This window comes from Neophocaena asiaeorientalis, unplaced genomic scaffold (assembly GCF_003031525.2).
Source record: "Neophocaena asiaeorientalis asiaeorientalis breed wild unplaced genomic scaffold, Neophocaena_asiaeorientalis_V1.1 scaffold681, whole genome shotgun sequence".
NCBI lineage: Eukaryota > Metazoa > Chordata > Mammalia > Artiodactyla > Phocoenidae > Neophocaena > Neophocaena asiaeorientalis.
Window position 1 is genome coordinate 922,512 of NW_020172271.1, and position 15,766 is coordinate 938,277.

Below are 15,766 nucleotides of genomic sequence, written 5' to 3' on the forward strand. Positions count from 1 at the left end.
GAACCTCCATGTACTTCTCTTATCACAGTGAATACAACTATCTACCTGTATCCTGTACAAACTAGGCTCCATAAAGGCAGGAGCCATGTATCTTATTCACCTTTATATCCTCAGGCGAAAACGCCTGACACATAATAGGCAGCCATGTGCCAAAACGATGAATCTTACTCTATCTTCAGAGTCTGTACTTGATTGACTATTAAGTAAATATGGTAATCATAAGCCAAGTCTACAGTTAAAAGAATTTTTAAGGGCAAAAAAAAAAAAAAGTGGGGAAGGGGAAGAAGGTGGGTGAGAAGATGGGGAGGGGAGTAGCAGTCAAGCTCAAAACACTGGCTTCCATTTCACCAACCTTGTTGAAGACAATAATATGTCTTTCTTTTTTAGAGGCCCATCTAGGAAAAGGAGTAGTCATTGACTTTCCAAAGGCCACAATGAGTCACTAATGTCAGTAGTGCCTACTTTTAAAAAAGAGTAACAGACAAACCCTGCCTTCGATTATGTACCACCCCCTCGCACTCACACACCACTAGAGGGGACCAGTCACTCTACTTCTCTAGATTTGTAGGATGGGGTGGGTGGGCACACAACCGTTTACCCCAACAATACCAAACCATGTAGCCATCTAGCTGCGCCATCATTTCAAACCAGTTACCTTAAACTGAGCTCTCTTCTCTATAAAGTCCCCTCCATTTACAGTACTTCCTCCTACCCAGGTCAAGTTTAGGATATCTTTTTTTTTTCTGGCTGTGCTGTGCAGTTTGTGGGATCTCAGTTCCCAGACCAGGGATCAAACCCATACCCCCTGCAGTGGAAGTGCAGAGCCCTAACCACTGTCCCGTCAGGGAATTCCCGAGTTTAGGCTATCTTTTGGCACTAAAGACTAGGCTATGTAGGCTTTCTGCACTCAGAGACATAGGGTTCTAAATCTTGTTTACTTGTCAGACACTGAACTCAAGTTTCTTTAAGACAGAAGAATATTAAAAAGAGACTAATCACTTATATAGAGTAAGTTATACAATTGCCCCAAGAAATAAATGTTTATCTTTTACTGACAACCCATCCTTGGTGCCCACCTCCCCTTAATAGTTACATGCCATTACATTTTTCACTCCTACTTGTAGAACAGTAATCTTCCCACCCCAGTTGGGATACTCTGGTAGATTCTACCTCTAACTTTCCTACCTTATCTGAAATCAGAGAGTCCTTTAAGGGAACCCTCCTTATCCATTTGAGAGAAAATTGCCTAATTCCAACAGGCATCAAGGCGAGGAAGGGAAAGAGAATTAGGAGAGGAGCAGCTCACGTTACGCCAGAAGAACGGACGAAAGCAGGAAAGAGGGCAAAAGCAGCTGGCCTTTTACAACAGTGGCTATAGCGGCAGCAAGACTGGTAAATAAGAGCTTAGCCTCACCTGGGCTTTAATCCCAGAGTTGCCATTGACAATGTATTTCTTCTTGTTGCTCAGCATAGTGACATCACCAGCCCTACTGCCACCTCTCCAGTCCAGGGGCCCTTGTGTCTAGGCCTTTAAACTTTCCTCATCAGCAATTCTGTTGGCTCTGGTTCCAGCTAGCTTTTCTTTTCGTTGTTTTGGTGGTGGTGCCTTCCCTGGAAACCCTGAAGCACTCCAACGACCCCTCCAGCAGCAGAGCCCAATTTAATAAGGCATTTCTGTTAGTGGCTCATCAGCCATTCCTAATTCTGGTGGCTGTTTTGCTTTTATTATTATTATTTTTCCCCTAAACACCTAATTACACGGATCCTCTGACCTCTAAACCTTAACAAGTCCCTTGACAAGGCCCAACTTGCATGTGCATAACAATAGCTTATTTATATAACCGGTGCACTTTTTTACCTGCTATAATTAACTTGCTAATTAGCTTCCTTTTTAACCATACCTCCTCCTTTTCCATGTCAGATGACTTTAGTTAACCTAGTCTCATTAGAAAAAAATTAACTACAGAGCCACTAAAACAATGAGGGAATTTATAAAGATGGTAAGAAAAAAAAAAGGAGCCAAGTGCTCAGGCAGCCCCTAACCTACACTCTGTGTCCTTGGGTTAGTCAAACTGCGAACACAGGTTTCAGCTCTGTCACCAAGAAAATCAACTTTCTCAGACCACTGCTTTACTCTTAATTGTTCATCTTTTTACGCAGGTTTTGACATTCGGTTTCTAGTTCCATCTCAAGATTGTTGCTGATTAGGTGTCGAGTGATCTGCTTGCTTTTTTCAAAAACTGTGTTTTGTGGAAAGTGTGACTGGCATAGGGAGTCTTCTATTTCCTCAGGGCCCCCAGAATCATAATGACCTTGTTGCATATCAAGTAGAGTCAAATGAAAGGGCAAAGAATCACATTATTTATTTGTTGGTTTCTGAAAGGGACCCAGTGAATAGGAAAGCTACATTCAACTATATGTTACAGAGACTGGGGTGGGAATGTGATTTGAATTCTTCCTTTAGAATGAGTGCTTGTCCATAACATAATGGCACACGTGATGATCAGTAATGTCTTAGCATCACTGAAATGAGGGATCACATGTCTGCTACTCCATGAGAAAGTGAGCTCCTCCAGGTCAAGCATCACGTTTACTCATCCTTTTATTCTTCCTGCCAAGTACAACATTTGGCACAGGGAGAAAGGTACTAAATATATATATGAATAAATAAATGAAAGATTTGTTTTTATGTGTACAGCTTTTCTCCCTTAATGGAGGCATAGACTCTGATTGATTCTTTGATTTATGTATCAGAAACTTATTGGGTTCCTAGAGTGTCAGGAGTTAAAAATGTAGAAAAAACCATATAGTTCCTGCTCTCAAATAGTTCATGGAATAGTCAGTCACAGGTACAGAAAGATATACAAGCCTGTACTTATAATAGAAATGTGTTCAAGATTCAGTGGCAGCATATAACATGGTGACATAAAGTCAGCAGGGTATGTTAGGCAAGTTTTCCTAGAAGAGGAGTTTAATCTGATACTCGACTCAGGAGAATGAATTTTCAAGATGAGTGAAGTAGGGTGGCCCTTCTAGGTACATAGAGCAATATTCACAGAGCAAAAGGAACACGGAACTGCCAGGAGCCCAGTATGACAAAGAACCAAGTACATGTATACAGGAAGTTAGAAGTAGCAGGGCATGTAGCTGAAGAAAAAACAGGAGCTAGTTTGTAGAGACTTTTATGCCACGATAAATCTGATAACTTTACAATTCATAAAAATATTCCACAGAAGATATAAAACAAAATCTTGCACAGAGGTGACTGCCTATTAATCATGGAAAGATGCTATGGGCTAATGCATGATAAGAGTGACCAGTGTAGAGAAAGGAGCTGGAGAGACATATTCTCCTGAGAAGGCTGATGGAACAGATGAGAAGGGTAGGAGAACAAACTACTGGCTGTATATCTAATAGACAATTATGCGTCCTGCATTTCCCCAGAGACCATTTCAATTTATTTGTTTATCTGCTTGTTATTTTCAGTAATTTACTATCATTGCTCATCTCCAGGATGTGGGAGTTTGACCCTAGAGAGAACAGGTAATTTTTTTTTTTTTTTTTTTTTTTTTCGGTACGCGGGCCTCTCACTGTTGTGGCCTCTCCCGTTGCGGAGCACAGGCTCCGGACGCGCAGGCTCAGCGGCCATGGCTCACGGGCCCAGCCGCTCCGCGGTGTGTGGGATCCTCCCGGACCGGGGCACGAACCCACATCCCCTGCATCGGCAGGCAGACTCTCAACCACTGCGCCACCAGGGAAGCCCGAGAACAGGTAATTTATTTTTGAATTTGAATATAAGATGAAAGGGGGTTAGTGATGTTAACATTTGCATGCCGACAGATGTGTCAGCAAATGGAAAAGAGGTTCATTATTGGAATGTGACCCTTGAAAGTGTCATATTGACAATGCCACAGAAAATCACCGCTGCATGGACCAGGAATCAGGCAATCAAATTAGGTTAGTTAGGGGCTTCCCTGGTGGCGCAGTGGTTGAGAGTCCGCCTGCCGATGCAGGGGACACGGGTTCGTGCCCTGGTCCGGGAAGATCCCAAAAAAAAATTAGGTTAGTTAGATCCCAGCAGAAGTCAAAGATCCTTCCACATCTATTTTAATTCATTCTCTCTACCTTATTTCCTCTGGTCTTCATAATAGATTGTTACATATTGATCTCCCCATTAGAAAACAAGCCCTCTGAACCAGCCCTCAGTTGTGAATCATTTCTGTATTTCCCCCAATGTCATCCATATAGATGGTGTTAAGATAATAGCTTTGGAAATTATTTGGATTTGTTCATGTTCTTTGTAGCTATACCATTTTAAATTCCCTAACTATAAAATCCCAGATATGATTTTTCTTTTAAAAAATGAGTACTTGTTGAGCACAAGAAAGAACATAAAATGGTAGATTCTTTTTTTTAGGATAATCTTCATTTTGAGTGAAAAGGTCCCTGGAAGAACAGAATAAGGGGAGGAGAACTAATATTTATTAAGAGCCTACTATGCACAGGCCTGTGTTTATGTTACTTCTGTTAATCAGTATAAGAATCTTAAAAATTTGGCATAATTATCCCCATTTGACAAATTAGGAAAGTACAAATGACTGTATTGAGAGAACAAATGATTTGCCTGAGGTCTCACAGCAAGTAAGTGGGACTAGAATGTGAGCCTGTGTTTACGCCAGAGTCGAAGCTCTTTCCACTACACCAAAACTTATGATATTGATCAGAAGACCAAAAACTCCCCTGGGTGTACCAGCCCCACCTGATTCCTCTTTTTTTTTATTAGTCATCAATTTTATACACATCAGTGTATACATGTCATTCCTCTTAATTTATCATAAATTTATTTAATTTAAAATTGCTCCTTAAATTTACTTTCTTATTGGATTGGGTTTCAGAAAGGACATCATCGCAGATAATTTTGGGGCTCTGATCAAACCACAAGTCTGTAATGGCTAAATCATATATGAATTTGAAATCTAACAGCACTTTAATTGGCAACTTTGCTCAATGCCACTACCAAAAGTTGAAACGGAAATTAATTGAACTCAAATATCGATGTTCACCATTATCCATGACAATCTTGATCTCTTATTCACAATTTCATGAAATGAGACAGACCAATATCTTTTTGCTTGCTTTATGAGTCTCTAAACTTCTGCTCTTCCTAACCAAGGATATTCACCCTAGAACACTCTCAGCTGGTTCCTCATTTTCTTCACTCAGGTGAAAAGGAAGTCCTTGGTCTAATGGCTTATGTCACTAGGCCTGAGCAGAGGGAGCTGCAGCTCTATACCAAATACAGCCAGAAGGCAATTTAGGATACTATGACTGACAGGAAAAGCCTTACCACTTAACAAGTTTATCTATCAAAGTAGTTCTCAAATTTTAGGTTCATCAAAATCACCCAGTGAGCTTATAAACATGCAAGGCCCCACCCCAGGGTTTCTGATTTAGTAAATCTGGGTGGGGACCAAAATTTTGCATTTCTAACAAGTTTCCAGGTGCTGCTGCTGCTGGTCTGGGGACCACAGTTTGAGAACCACTGCTCTAACACTCTCTGCAAGCATGAATCAATTCGCCCTAACTCTCTTAACTCTCTCCTTAACCAACCATTTTATCCTATCTATGGCTATGACCATGGAGGCATATTCATAGGCAGAAAAGAAAAGGTTATTTCAAAGGTCAGAGAATGGAATGAGGTGATCCTTTCTTTATACACAACACAGGATATAAAGAGAACTGGGTCTAATTCTGATTTCTACAATTTAAGGCTAAGAATAGATGGTTAACACATTAAGAAAAATAGGACTCATGGGGAGGATAGGAGATCTATTTACCCTACAGAAGAGCACGCCAAGAAATAACAAATTAATTCCTTTTCAAGTACAGAAAGTAGTACTACAAAGGATGGTGATCAGAGGTTCTTTTTTGTATCTCCATTTCTTAACATTTCTAGTACTTAACATCTGTAATCCTCATTTGTAAAATAGGAACAATAATACCTACTTTGTCTATCTCAAATGTATGCTGAGAAAATACAATAATGTATGTGAGAAGGTTTTAGAGGCAACATAATGATACACAAATATAAAATATTAACATTTCTATTTCTTTAGGTCAAAAGTTCTTCACCTAGAGTCCATGGATGTCTAGATGCTCTGAAACAGAATGCAAAATGTTGTATATGTGTATATTTTCCTAGGGAGAGGGTCCGTAGTTTTCATCAGTTTCTCAAATGGGTCTTTGCTTTAAGTGTCAATCCTGACCCAGAGTTATAGTGAAGCTACCTCTACGGCCATTTACCAGATACCTTAAATGTTTTTGTCTCACTTCCAACTAGATATGGTTCAAGCATTCTTAGAGACATCTCTCCCTTCCAAGCCAAATCAGCTGCTGGAACAAATTCTTCATCTATAAAAGGGATTACTTCTAGCCGAAAGAAAATCGGGTAACCAGCTGGCTGGGTACTCAAGAAAGTGAATTAGATTTCCTATGGAAAAGTACCCAGTACTACAAAGAGCTTGAGTGGGAGGAGGAAATATTAAGATGTAGAAACTTAAGAAAAGGTTACTGCTGATCTCCATGCACATAAGAGGAGGTATTTTCACCTACCACTAGGGACTAAAGATTTCTCAGGGGAAGTGAGAATATATTAATAAAGACAGTCTTTAAAAGGATGAGTTCCCCAACCTTTTAGCAGTAAAACTGCCTGAACAAAGCTAAGAAAATCTTTCACATGAAAATAGCTGGGGAGCAGAGGCTCTAGCAGAAGTTTTCCAGTGAATGATGGAATGTTAACTTGAAGCTCTACCTTGTCAATTCTCAAGACGGGTTCTTCAAACTTCGTCCTGGCTTATTTCCCTGCTGGGAGTCAGTGATGTGAGTATTGTCAACTGCTGTCTGTGGTCTTGAGTCCTATTCTCTGAGGGGTATGCCAGTCCCTTTTTGCTACTGATCATTAACAAGAAGGGAGGTATTATAATGCACCTTCTCTGCTAAATTTTCCCCCTGAAAGAAGGTTTGAGAGCCTTGTCATACTTCCTTTGGGGGCAAGGATAGTCTCAGTGGAAAATTCATTACATTAATATGTAAACTGGAACATGAGTTATTTGTTAAAGCTGTCTTAAATGGAAATTTTGACCCACTACTGGGAACTGGCTCCAGGGTTTCCTCTTGGGGATTAAAAGGCACTCTAACACGTTACAGGTAAAGTCTGGAAATCTATAGGCAACACACTAGAGGGTGCTCAGTGGCTCACTGCGGTGGCTAAGTGGATACTGGTGGCAGCCTAACGAAGCACTTTCAGACCAGGTGAGAACTTAACAACTATGTGGTATCTGAAAGAAAGCCTCAAGAGGTTAATCTTGGGCAAGGGAAAGACAACAGATGAAAAAACTGAGTAATTGAGGCCAGCCCCTCCCTACTTTTTCTCATTGTTCTTAGAAAAATCTACTGATCAAAGGTATTTTGCTGGTTTTTGAGAGAGAAGCGCCAGGAAATCGCTAAGTAAAAGAGGTGCCATATTGAAAACAAAGCAGAGCTGTGCTTTATTAAAGAACGTTTTTTAAAAGCTGGGAAGTCTTAGGTGGTATCGCTTGAGCAATGGTCACACTAACTCCTTTAGGACAGTTATCTTGTTCACTTAAATAAAAAGAAGGTGAGTAGGTAAAAGTCCAGTAGGAGCTCCTCTTGAGAGGATGTGCTCAGCAGATAAGACAGCTCGAGATGTATTACTTACGAGAATAAGAGTTAACTATCACACTTCCGTTGACTGAATTGACACACCAGTGTTCTGCGGAATTCTTCTGTAATATTCCTTTATAGAAGCACCAAAGGTTTAATATCTTAATGTGAGCCCTCACCTAAGAAAACCAGAATTCCTGCTTCCCCTTCTTGTTATTAGTGAGTGCTGGAGATTCAAAAACAAACTTATAAATCCAACTAGAATTATTATGTGAATTTTTTCCATTAGTTCTAAAACACTGCATTATTTGAAATAAGCTTGTGGATGGGTAGGATTTCTTTTGATCAAATGTCTTAAAACTGAGCACAAGGTTCTGGAACAACATTAAGAACAACAAGAGGAATAACCGCAACAAAAATAATAATTGTTATGGGAGTTGAAACATGGGCTAGTCAGTTGGGCCTTTGTTAGGTCTACTGTATATCAGTCTCATTACTGATGGTTATTTCTCTAAGCCCATAATTCCATAAACACTGAAAAGAATTTGGAATATGTTGTATACAGTCTAACCAGTTTTCAACGGGGAAAAATATATACATTTAATATATATATTATATATGTGTGTGTGTGTGTGTGTGTATATATATATATATATATATATTAAAAAACATAAGCAGTATATAGACTATAAGAAATCAGGAACATAAGGATGGTTGCTGTTTTTAAATCAAAAGTTAAAATTGGATCTAAAATATTAGGTTTTATGTGCTAGTTCTTATCAACAAATTAAGTCCTTATTATAATTATATTAAAAATATCAGGCAATAAAGATATTTTGAAAAATAGTACCAAGGGAGCTATATAGGGACTTCCCTGGTGGTCCAGTGGTTAAGACTCCACTCTTCCACTGTAGGGGGCACGGGTTCGATCCCTGGTTGGGAAACTAAGATCCCATGTGCCTTGCGGCATGGCCAAAAAATTTTTTTAATTAATTAATTAAAAAAGAGAGCTATATATTTCCTGCCTTTTAGAAACACACATATAAAGAATATTTGGGGAACTGTTTTGGCTGGTGGGAGAAAAATGGGCAGATAGGGGATAAATGTCTTAAGTCTTCTCAGGCTTGAGAGAGAGCACCATTTCTACAAGTTGTTTTTGGTTTTTTTCCCCTCACTATTCTTTTTCTTTACCCTCATGAGAAGTAAACTAAGCATTAGTTTGCAAATAGAATGCAAAGCAATCACAGTATAACACAATCCACGCAGTACACCAGCAGCAGTGGGGAAGCTCACCCCAGCCCAGACAACCAGGCAATAAGCTGACTCTGGCCACGCAGCTCTCAGACCTTCCCAGCTCACTCATAATTTTTAAAAATGTATTTTTTTTTTAAGAAAAAAGAAAGGAAAGCTGCAAGGGTGACCCAGGACATAGGAATTAATCAGAAATTAGAGTAATAACTGTTTTCCCAATCACAGGTCTTGGTAGGGACTTTTCACAGCGATCCCTATCGCCTGTCAGAAATGGCTGCCTCATTATCAAGAAACAGAAGGAAAAGCAAAGTGACCAAAGAACTCACCATCCACTCAGGCACGTGAAAAGCTGAGGTGCCCTCATTACCGTCCCCATTCTCCATAGTGCAGGCTTGAGTAATCTATGTCCTGAAGCAAAAGGGAAAGTGGTTTGGAAATGCCAGGGTTTTCTGAGTGCCCAAAAGCAGAGCCAAACCTAGTGATTCAGAAGTTCACAATATCTAGCAGAAGCTGCATCCCCTTTCACAGAGGCTTCCTATTAAAATCAAGATCATTAGTCAACTGTCTGATAAATCCCCTACCGGCCAGCTGCAGATCTTCTGATTCAAAATCAGAGCCGATGCAAGGCTCTACACCCAGGCACTACACCCAGGCACCCAAGGTTCCTACAGGACACTCACTGTTCAATGCTACCCAGACAGTATCCCCACCTCCCCCGTGGGGACTTCCTGCAGCAACAGTCAGGCTTCCTCTTTTTCCAACCCCCCCCCCATAAGGCACTTGTTAACTTTCTCCCGCCCCTGAGCACGCATCACTGGACGTACTGATACCAAGATCAATAAGGACTGAGGTCAAGGAGGCACACCCATTTCTTGAGAGTTGCTTGATTTGGATCTGCACAGTAAACAGGCGTTTCCCTGGGATCAAGAGTTCCTTATGGCTTTCAAGTTTAAACAGTTATGCGGAAGCTCCCCATCTGCTCACACCAGGGATCTGGCACCAAACTCAGGCATATCTCAAGTTAAATTCTTATTGCACAGGAGATTTGGATGGAGCCAGGGAAGATCTCTTGCAAAATCAGAACTTAGAAGCTCTGAAGAAAGTTCTAGGACCACAACTCCCTCTGCTGGCTCCCTGTGCTATATACATGAAAGTCTAAGGGTCTTCAGCTACCAAAAGATAGGCGCCCACTGTAAATTACCTGTTTCCCTGAGGCTAGTCAGGAGCTACCACAACGTAGGTAGGTTTGGGGGAGCCAGGGTTTCCAATCAAGACTAGTGCTGTCTATTTTATACATAGTAGTTTGTGATCCTTAATCCCCTACCCCACTTTCCTTTTCCCCACTGGTAACCACTAGTTTGTTCCCTACGTCTGTGAGTCTACAAGGATATACTGTACAGCACAGGGAATATAGCCAATATTTTAAAATAACTTTCAATTGAGTATAATCTATAAAAATATTGAATCACTATGTTGTACACCTGAGACTAATATAATATTGCAAATCAACTAACTTCAATTATTTTTTTTCATCGTGCTGCATGGCTTGTGGGGTCTTAGCTCCCCGACCAGGGCCCCCAGCTGTGAGAACCAGAGTCCTAACCACTGGACCACAAGAGAATTCCCTGTACTTCAATTTTTAAAAAAAAGACTAATGCTGCCTCGAAGTCCCTATCCAATGCTGTTTTTTACTCACAGGTCTGGTTTCAGAAAGAAACAGGATGCCAACACAGTAGTCTTATACACTATCACCTTAAGGGACCTCAGAAGCTGCTTCCTCCTTATGTCCCCATACCAGCTCCCTTCTCCTTATACACTTCAGAAGTTTGGAAATAAGACAAAACTAGAGAAAAGGTGACCCAATCTATTTACCTTCTTAATTAATTCCTAGAGTATATTATCCAATAAGAGTACCATAGATTTCAGGCACAAACGAAGCCCAACAAGATATGCCTGCTCTGGTCCCCTTCAAAACCAGGGCCTCCTTACAGTGTTAATTCCCATTGCAGAGGATAATTTCTCTGGAGCTGATAGTCATAATATTGTGATTGTGATTACAGGTTCATTGCCCTTTTGGGCTTTCGTCGGTTAAAGGAATGGTCTTTTGGATATGGAATGGAGGAGAGGAAGGTAACTTCTAGGGAAAGAGATGTTATTGCAAGATGCCAGAAAGGGCAGAATTCAAATGACTGACCTGGAGGTCCGGACTGGAGAGAAAGGCAATTGAAAACAGAAGGGGACTGTTGGACCAGATGAATGCAGAGGTGTCAAAGGATTAGAGATCACAGGACAGGTAGAGATCAAATGCAATAAGAAAAGAGAACAGCAGGGGTGGAAGTAAAGGAAGCTGTGGTCATAGAGGAGCTATGGAGTGAAGCAATTTGAGTGACAGCAAGATACAGAAGGTCGATGAAATGCAGGAGAGATTTGGGGTCAGGGTTTCAATTTTGATAAAGCCCTCTGTAATCAGATTGTCAATTTCGATAAAGCTTCAGCTCTCAGCAACCTCCAGTTATTGTCCTCTGTCTGGTCTTCCTTTTAATCCAAACGTCTTTTTTTTTTTTTTTTTTTTTTTTTTTTTTGCGATACGCGGGCCTCTCACTGTTGTGGCCTCTCCCGTTGCAGAGCACAGGCTCCGGACGCGCAGGCTCAGCGGCCATGGCTCATGGGCCCAGCCGCTCCGCGGCATGTGAGATCTTCCCGGATCGGGGCACGAACCCGTGTCCCCTGCATCGGCAGGCGGACTCTCAACCATTGCGCCACCAGGGAAGCCCAATCCAAACTTCTTAATAAAATGAGAAGTTAACATTTGTTGCCTAAATTTCCAATGATGTATTTCATTTGACATTTTTTTTCTTTTGGTCACGCTGCGGCTTGCAGGATCTTAGTTCCCCAACTAGGCACTGAACCCTGGCTGCGGCAGTGAAAGTGGTGAGTCCTAACCACTGGACCGCCAGGGAATTTCATCTGGGCTTTAAATGCAACATATCTAAAATCAAAAGGATTGCTCCATCTTTCCTTTCCCCCCACTCTTCAAACAATAGTTTCTTCTCCTTACTTTTGTACCACTGTTCCCTCGGTCATCCAAATATAAAAACCTCAGTCATCTTTGATTTCTCCCTTTTCCCTAGTTTCTAGAACAATCAGTTGCCAATTATTTTTGAGTCCTACGACACCAAGCATCTCATCTCTCCCTCCCTGTCCATTTTCATTGCCTCCTAAAAACCCTCTATAAATCCTTTCCAATAGGATCTTCCACTACTCATCCCTAAATATTCTGTATCCCCAGGTAAGCTGTATTACCTGTTATTTCCTGAATGTGAAGACTGTACAGCAGAGCATCTAAGAGCTCTGGTTTTGGAGTTAAACAGACCCAGGTTTGTATCCTGGCTGTCATGTAATTAACCTTTCCAACCATCCAGTTTTATAATCTGTACAGTGGAAATAATAATAGCCATCTCACAGGATTGATGCAAGGATTTTAAAAGTTTGCATACACTGAGTACTTAATAAATGGTAGCTCTTACTTGTGTCACTGTTATGCCGTCTCCTTTCCCACCTCAATGCCTTTGCTCATGCCATTTTCTCAGACTGAAATGCATTCATTCTGCCTTCACTTCCATCATCTTCACATATTCAGATACTTCAAGGAATTCCCTGAAGGTCCAATGGTTAGGACTCTGTGCTTCCACTGCAGGGGGCACAGGTTCAATCCCTGGTTGGGGAACTAAGATCCCACATGCCACACACCATGGCCAAAAAAACACCCCAAAGATGAAAAACAAATTCTTCGAGGTTCGGCTCAAATGATTGTTCTGCCATGGAATCTAACCTAAAAAACAAAGGAATCTCCCTTTTCTCTAATACTGCTCCTTGGTCACATCACTATTTTCACCTTTCCTCATATTACAGTTACTGGTATATGTGCTGTCCCTCATTAGTTCAGGCTCTTCGGGGGCTTAGCCAGCTTTGATTTGCCTATAGTGTCCGGCATATGGTAAGGGCTTAAGAAATTGTCCAATTTTGTATGCTGTACATATACCTTATAGTACTCTGGGGCAACTTGCATAACCAATGTGTTAAATACATTTATGTCCACTTTGTAGGATTTGGAACACTATTTTATACCTTTAGGGGCTTAGTTATACACTACTGACCAAAGCTATGACTTATTTGTGGTGAGTCCTTAGTAGGGTTTTAATCCTTAATTATAATATTATCTCTGAAAGAATATACAATCTGCTTTCCATTGCTTGATCTGCATCAACTGTAATCTATTATGATCTGCATCATAATGAAGCTTTTAGAAACAAATCAAGGCCAAAAGACTATTTCACTGCTAGAGCAGAGCCCAACCCTTAAAATATGTCAGTGATCGGCAAAGTACTAGGTTCTTGGTACTCCTGTTGATGTTTTCTGCACAATCTGTTATTAAATAAATGGGGAGAGGAAGGGATAAATTAGGGGTTTGGGATTAGCAGATACAAACTACTATATATAAAATAGATAAAAACAAGGTCCTGCTGTATAGCACAGGGAACTATATTCAATATCCTGTAATAAACCACAATGTAAAAGAATATGAAAAAGAATATGTATATATGTGTGTAACTGAATCACTTTTCTGTACCCCAGAAACTAACACAACATTGTAAGTCAACTATACTTCAGTAAATAAATAAATAAATGGAAGGTGACTGCCCTCATGGTATTGCTAAAATGTGGAAGAAGATAACTTTTAAAGAAGACAGGGTTGGGAATAAAAGAATAAGCACAAGTAAAATATATCACTTTAGCTAAACTAAATGTCATTTTAGTTGTGACTTTTTTAAGAATAGGTTTTAACTAAAATATCCTTCATTTGAAAACTGAAGCCTTATTATACCTTTCTGTAATGACTCTGAAACAAAAATAAAACAGTAGCTATTACAGTTGAGAACTGAAGGTCTATTAACTGAGTGGGACTGCACAAGGTACAGGGTACAGGTGTAGGTACTAGTTATAAAGTTGTTTTCATTCTAATTTAATTTTACCATAATGTGCCTTAGAAGATACACCTATAGCAGGAGCAGGAGTGAGACCCCTGTGTATGATTATCTATAATAATCACCCTGAACATTTAGGAGTTTGCAACTTCAAAAGGATACACAAACTGCACCTGCTCCTGCAGCCCTCAAGCTTTACAAAAATTGATCAAGTATGTGAATAGCTCAAAAGAATCTCAATTTCACTCCAAGAAGAAGATGGACTTGAAGTTCTATGTGCCGGTGGTGTTCCTACCAGTGGTGATTTGATACTAGTATCATCATTAAATTAATGAGGGCCGGAGTGAATATATGCTTGGGGCTGGAGGGGAAAGGACAAGAAGTTAATATTTCCAGGGGCCAAAGTCAAAAAGAACAAGAAGTAATTACAATGTGATGAAGAAGTAACTACAATGGCAGAAAAGTTTTAAACAGGAGGCAATAAATCTGGAGCCTAGAGAGTCATAAGGCACAGGGCAAAGAATACAAGAATGTGACCCTGTCCTCTATTCCTGGCTTGGCCCTAATGGTTTTATTAGACTTTAGCAAGTCACCTAAGTACTCCCTTCTTCAGTTTCCTTATTATTAAATAAGGGGGAGGTGAGTAAGAGGGCACGGTGGAAGGTTAGAACTGGTTCCTTCCAGTTCTGACATTCGGTATTTCTAATCCATCTGGTTTCTCTGAGGCCATAAGAGAAAGCAATAACTACTCCTTAGTCACCTAAGTTACAGCTTATTGTAGAGGCTAAGGTTTCTAACCAGCAGAGTTCAGAGTTCCATCTGGTCAATTATGAGGTTGGCTGAAATTGCTAGACTTTAAATCTCCTTTGCCCCTTCAAACCCGAAATGCCCACGCTACCTGAGCAACCGGAGTTAAGTCCTACTACCGCCCCCCGCCCACCAACTTAAATGTTAGGCATCCTATCTCTCAGTTTCTCAGTGATCTTAAGACTCACATCCCACAGGTATTTTATATTCCACATGGAGGCATCATCATTACTGGTAAAGACTACAGGCTTTAAGAGTTAGATAGGCTTGGGTTTAAGGCTAGCTCCATTACTTACTAGCTGTGTATCTTTTGGTAACCTATATAACTTTTTTGAGCCTTTGCTTCCTCATCTGTAAAACAGGATAATAAAACCCTCCTCAGATTAAGGTTATAAAGATTAAAAAATACATATAATACATAGAAAGCACTTAGCACAGTGCCAGGGAACTATTTTGTCCAAAACTAGACATAAGCAGAGTAGTACCAGATGGGTTTGAATCTTGATTCATCACTTACCAACTGTGTAACCTTAGACAAATTATTTATCCTCCTTGTGCCTCAGTTTTCTCATCTTTAAAATGGGGACATTAAGAATATCTACCTTATGGGATTGCTGAGAAGATAAAATAAATTAACATATATAAAGCACTTAGAACAGTGCCTGCAACTTATCAGTGCTATTTAACATTTACTATTATTATTAATAAATATAACATGTACATCCCCCAACACACACAAATTCATCTTTTCTTCTTATACATGGTGAATTCATTCAATTGAACCACAAATATTTATTGGGTGCCTATCATGTGCCAGGCAGCATAGAAAGACAGTCCCTGCATTCATTGTGCAGGAGAGAGAGAGGCAATTCAATAATTACTAAAAATAAAGTGTGAAAAATGATAAGGTAAGTACAGTCTGCTATGGGAGTATATGGCAAGGGTACCAATCATGTGTACTGGGAGTGTCACATCAGAGAAGCTCCATTTAAGCTGAAAGGTAATGGATAAGTAGGGGGTACCTGGTGTGCATTTGGTGG

General features: G+C 40.3%; 1 protein-coding gene across 5 annotated transcripts in view; it reads right to left on the reverse strand.

Moving 5' to 3' along the window:
* Positions 1–15,766, reverse strand: part of AHCYL2 (adenosylhomocysteinase like 2) — a 164,369-nt gene that overhangs the window by 49,843 nt on the left and 98,760 nt on the right. For 2 of the 5 annotated variants that reach the window (XM_024762824.1, XM_024762808.1), the window contains exon 1: positions 1,415–1,792. The exons of 2 other annotated variants lie outside the window; for them this stretch is intronic. In XM_024762824.1, coding sequence (XP_024618592.1) covers positions 1,415–1,471 — 57 coding nt within the window. In that variant the 5' untranslated portion in view covers positions 1,472–1,792. Of the gene's footprint in view, positions 1–1,414; positions 1,793–9,260; positions 9,333–15,766 lie in introns of those variants that run through there. One more of the 5 variants, XM_024762815.1, reaches the window with a different exon arrangement.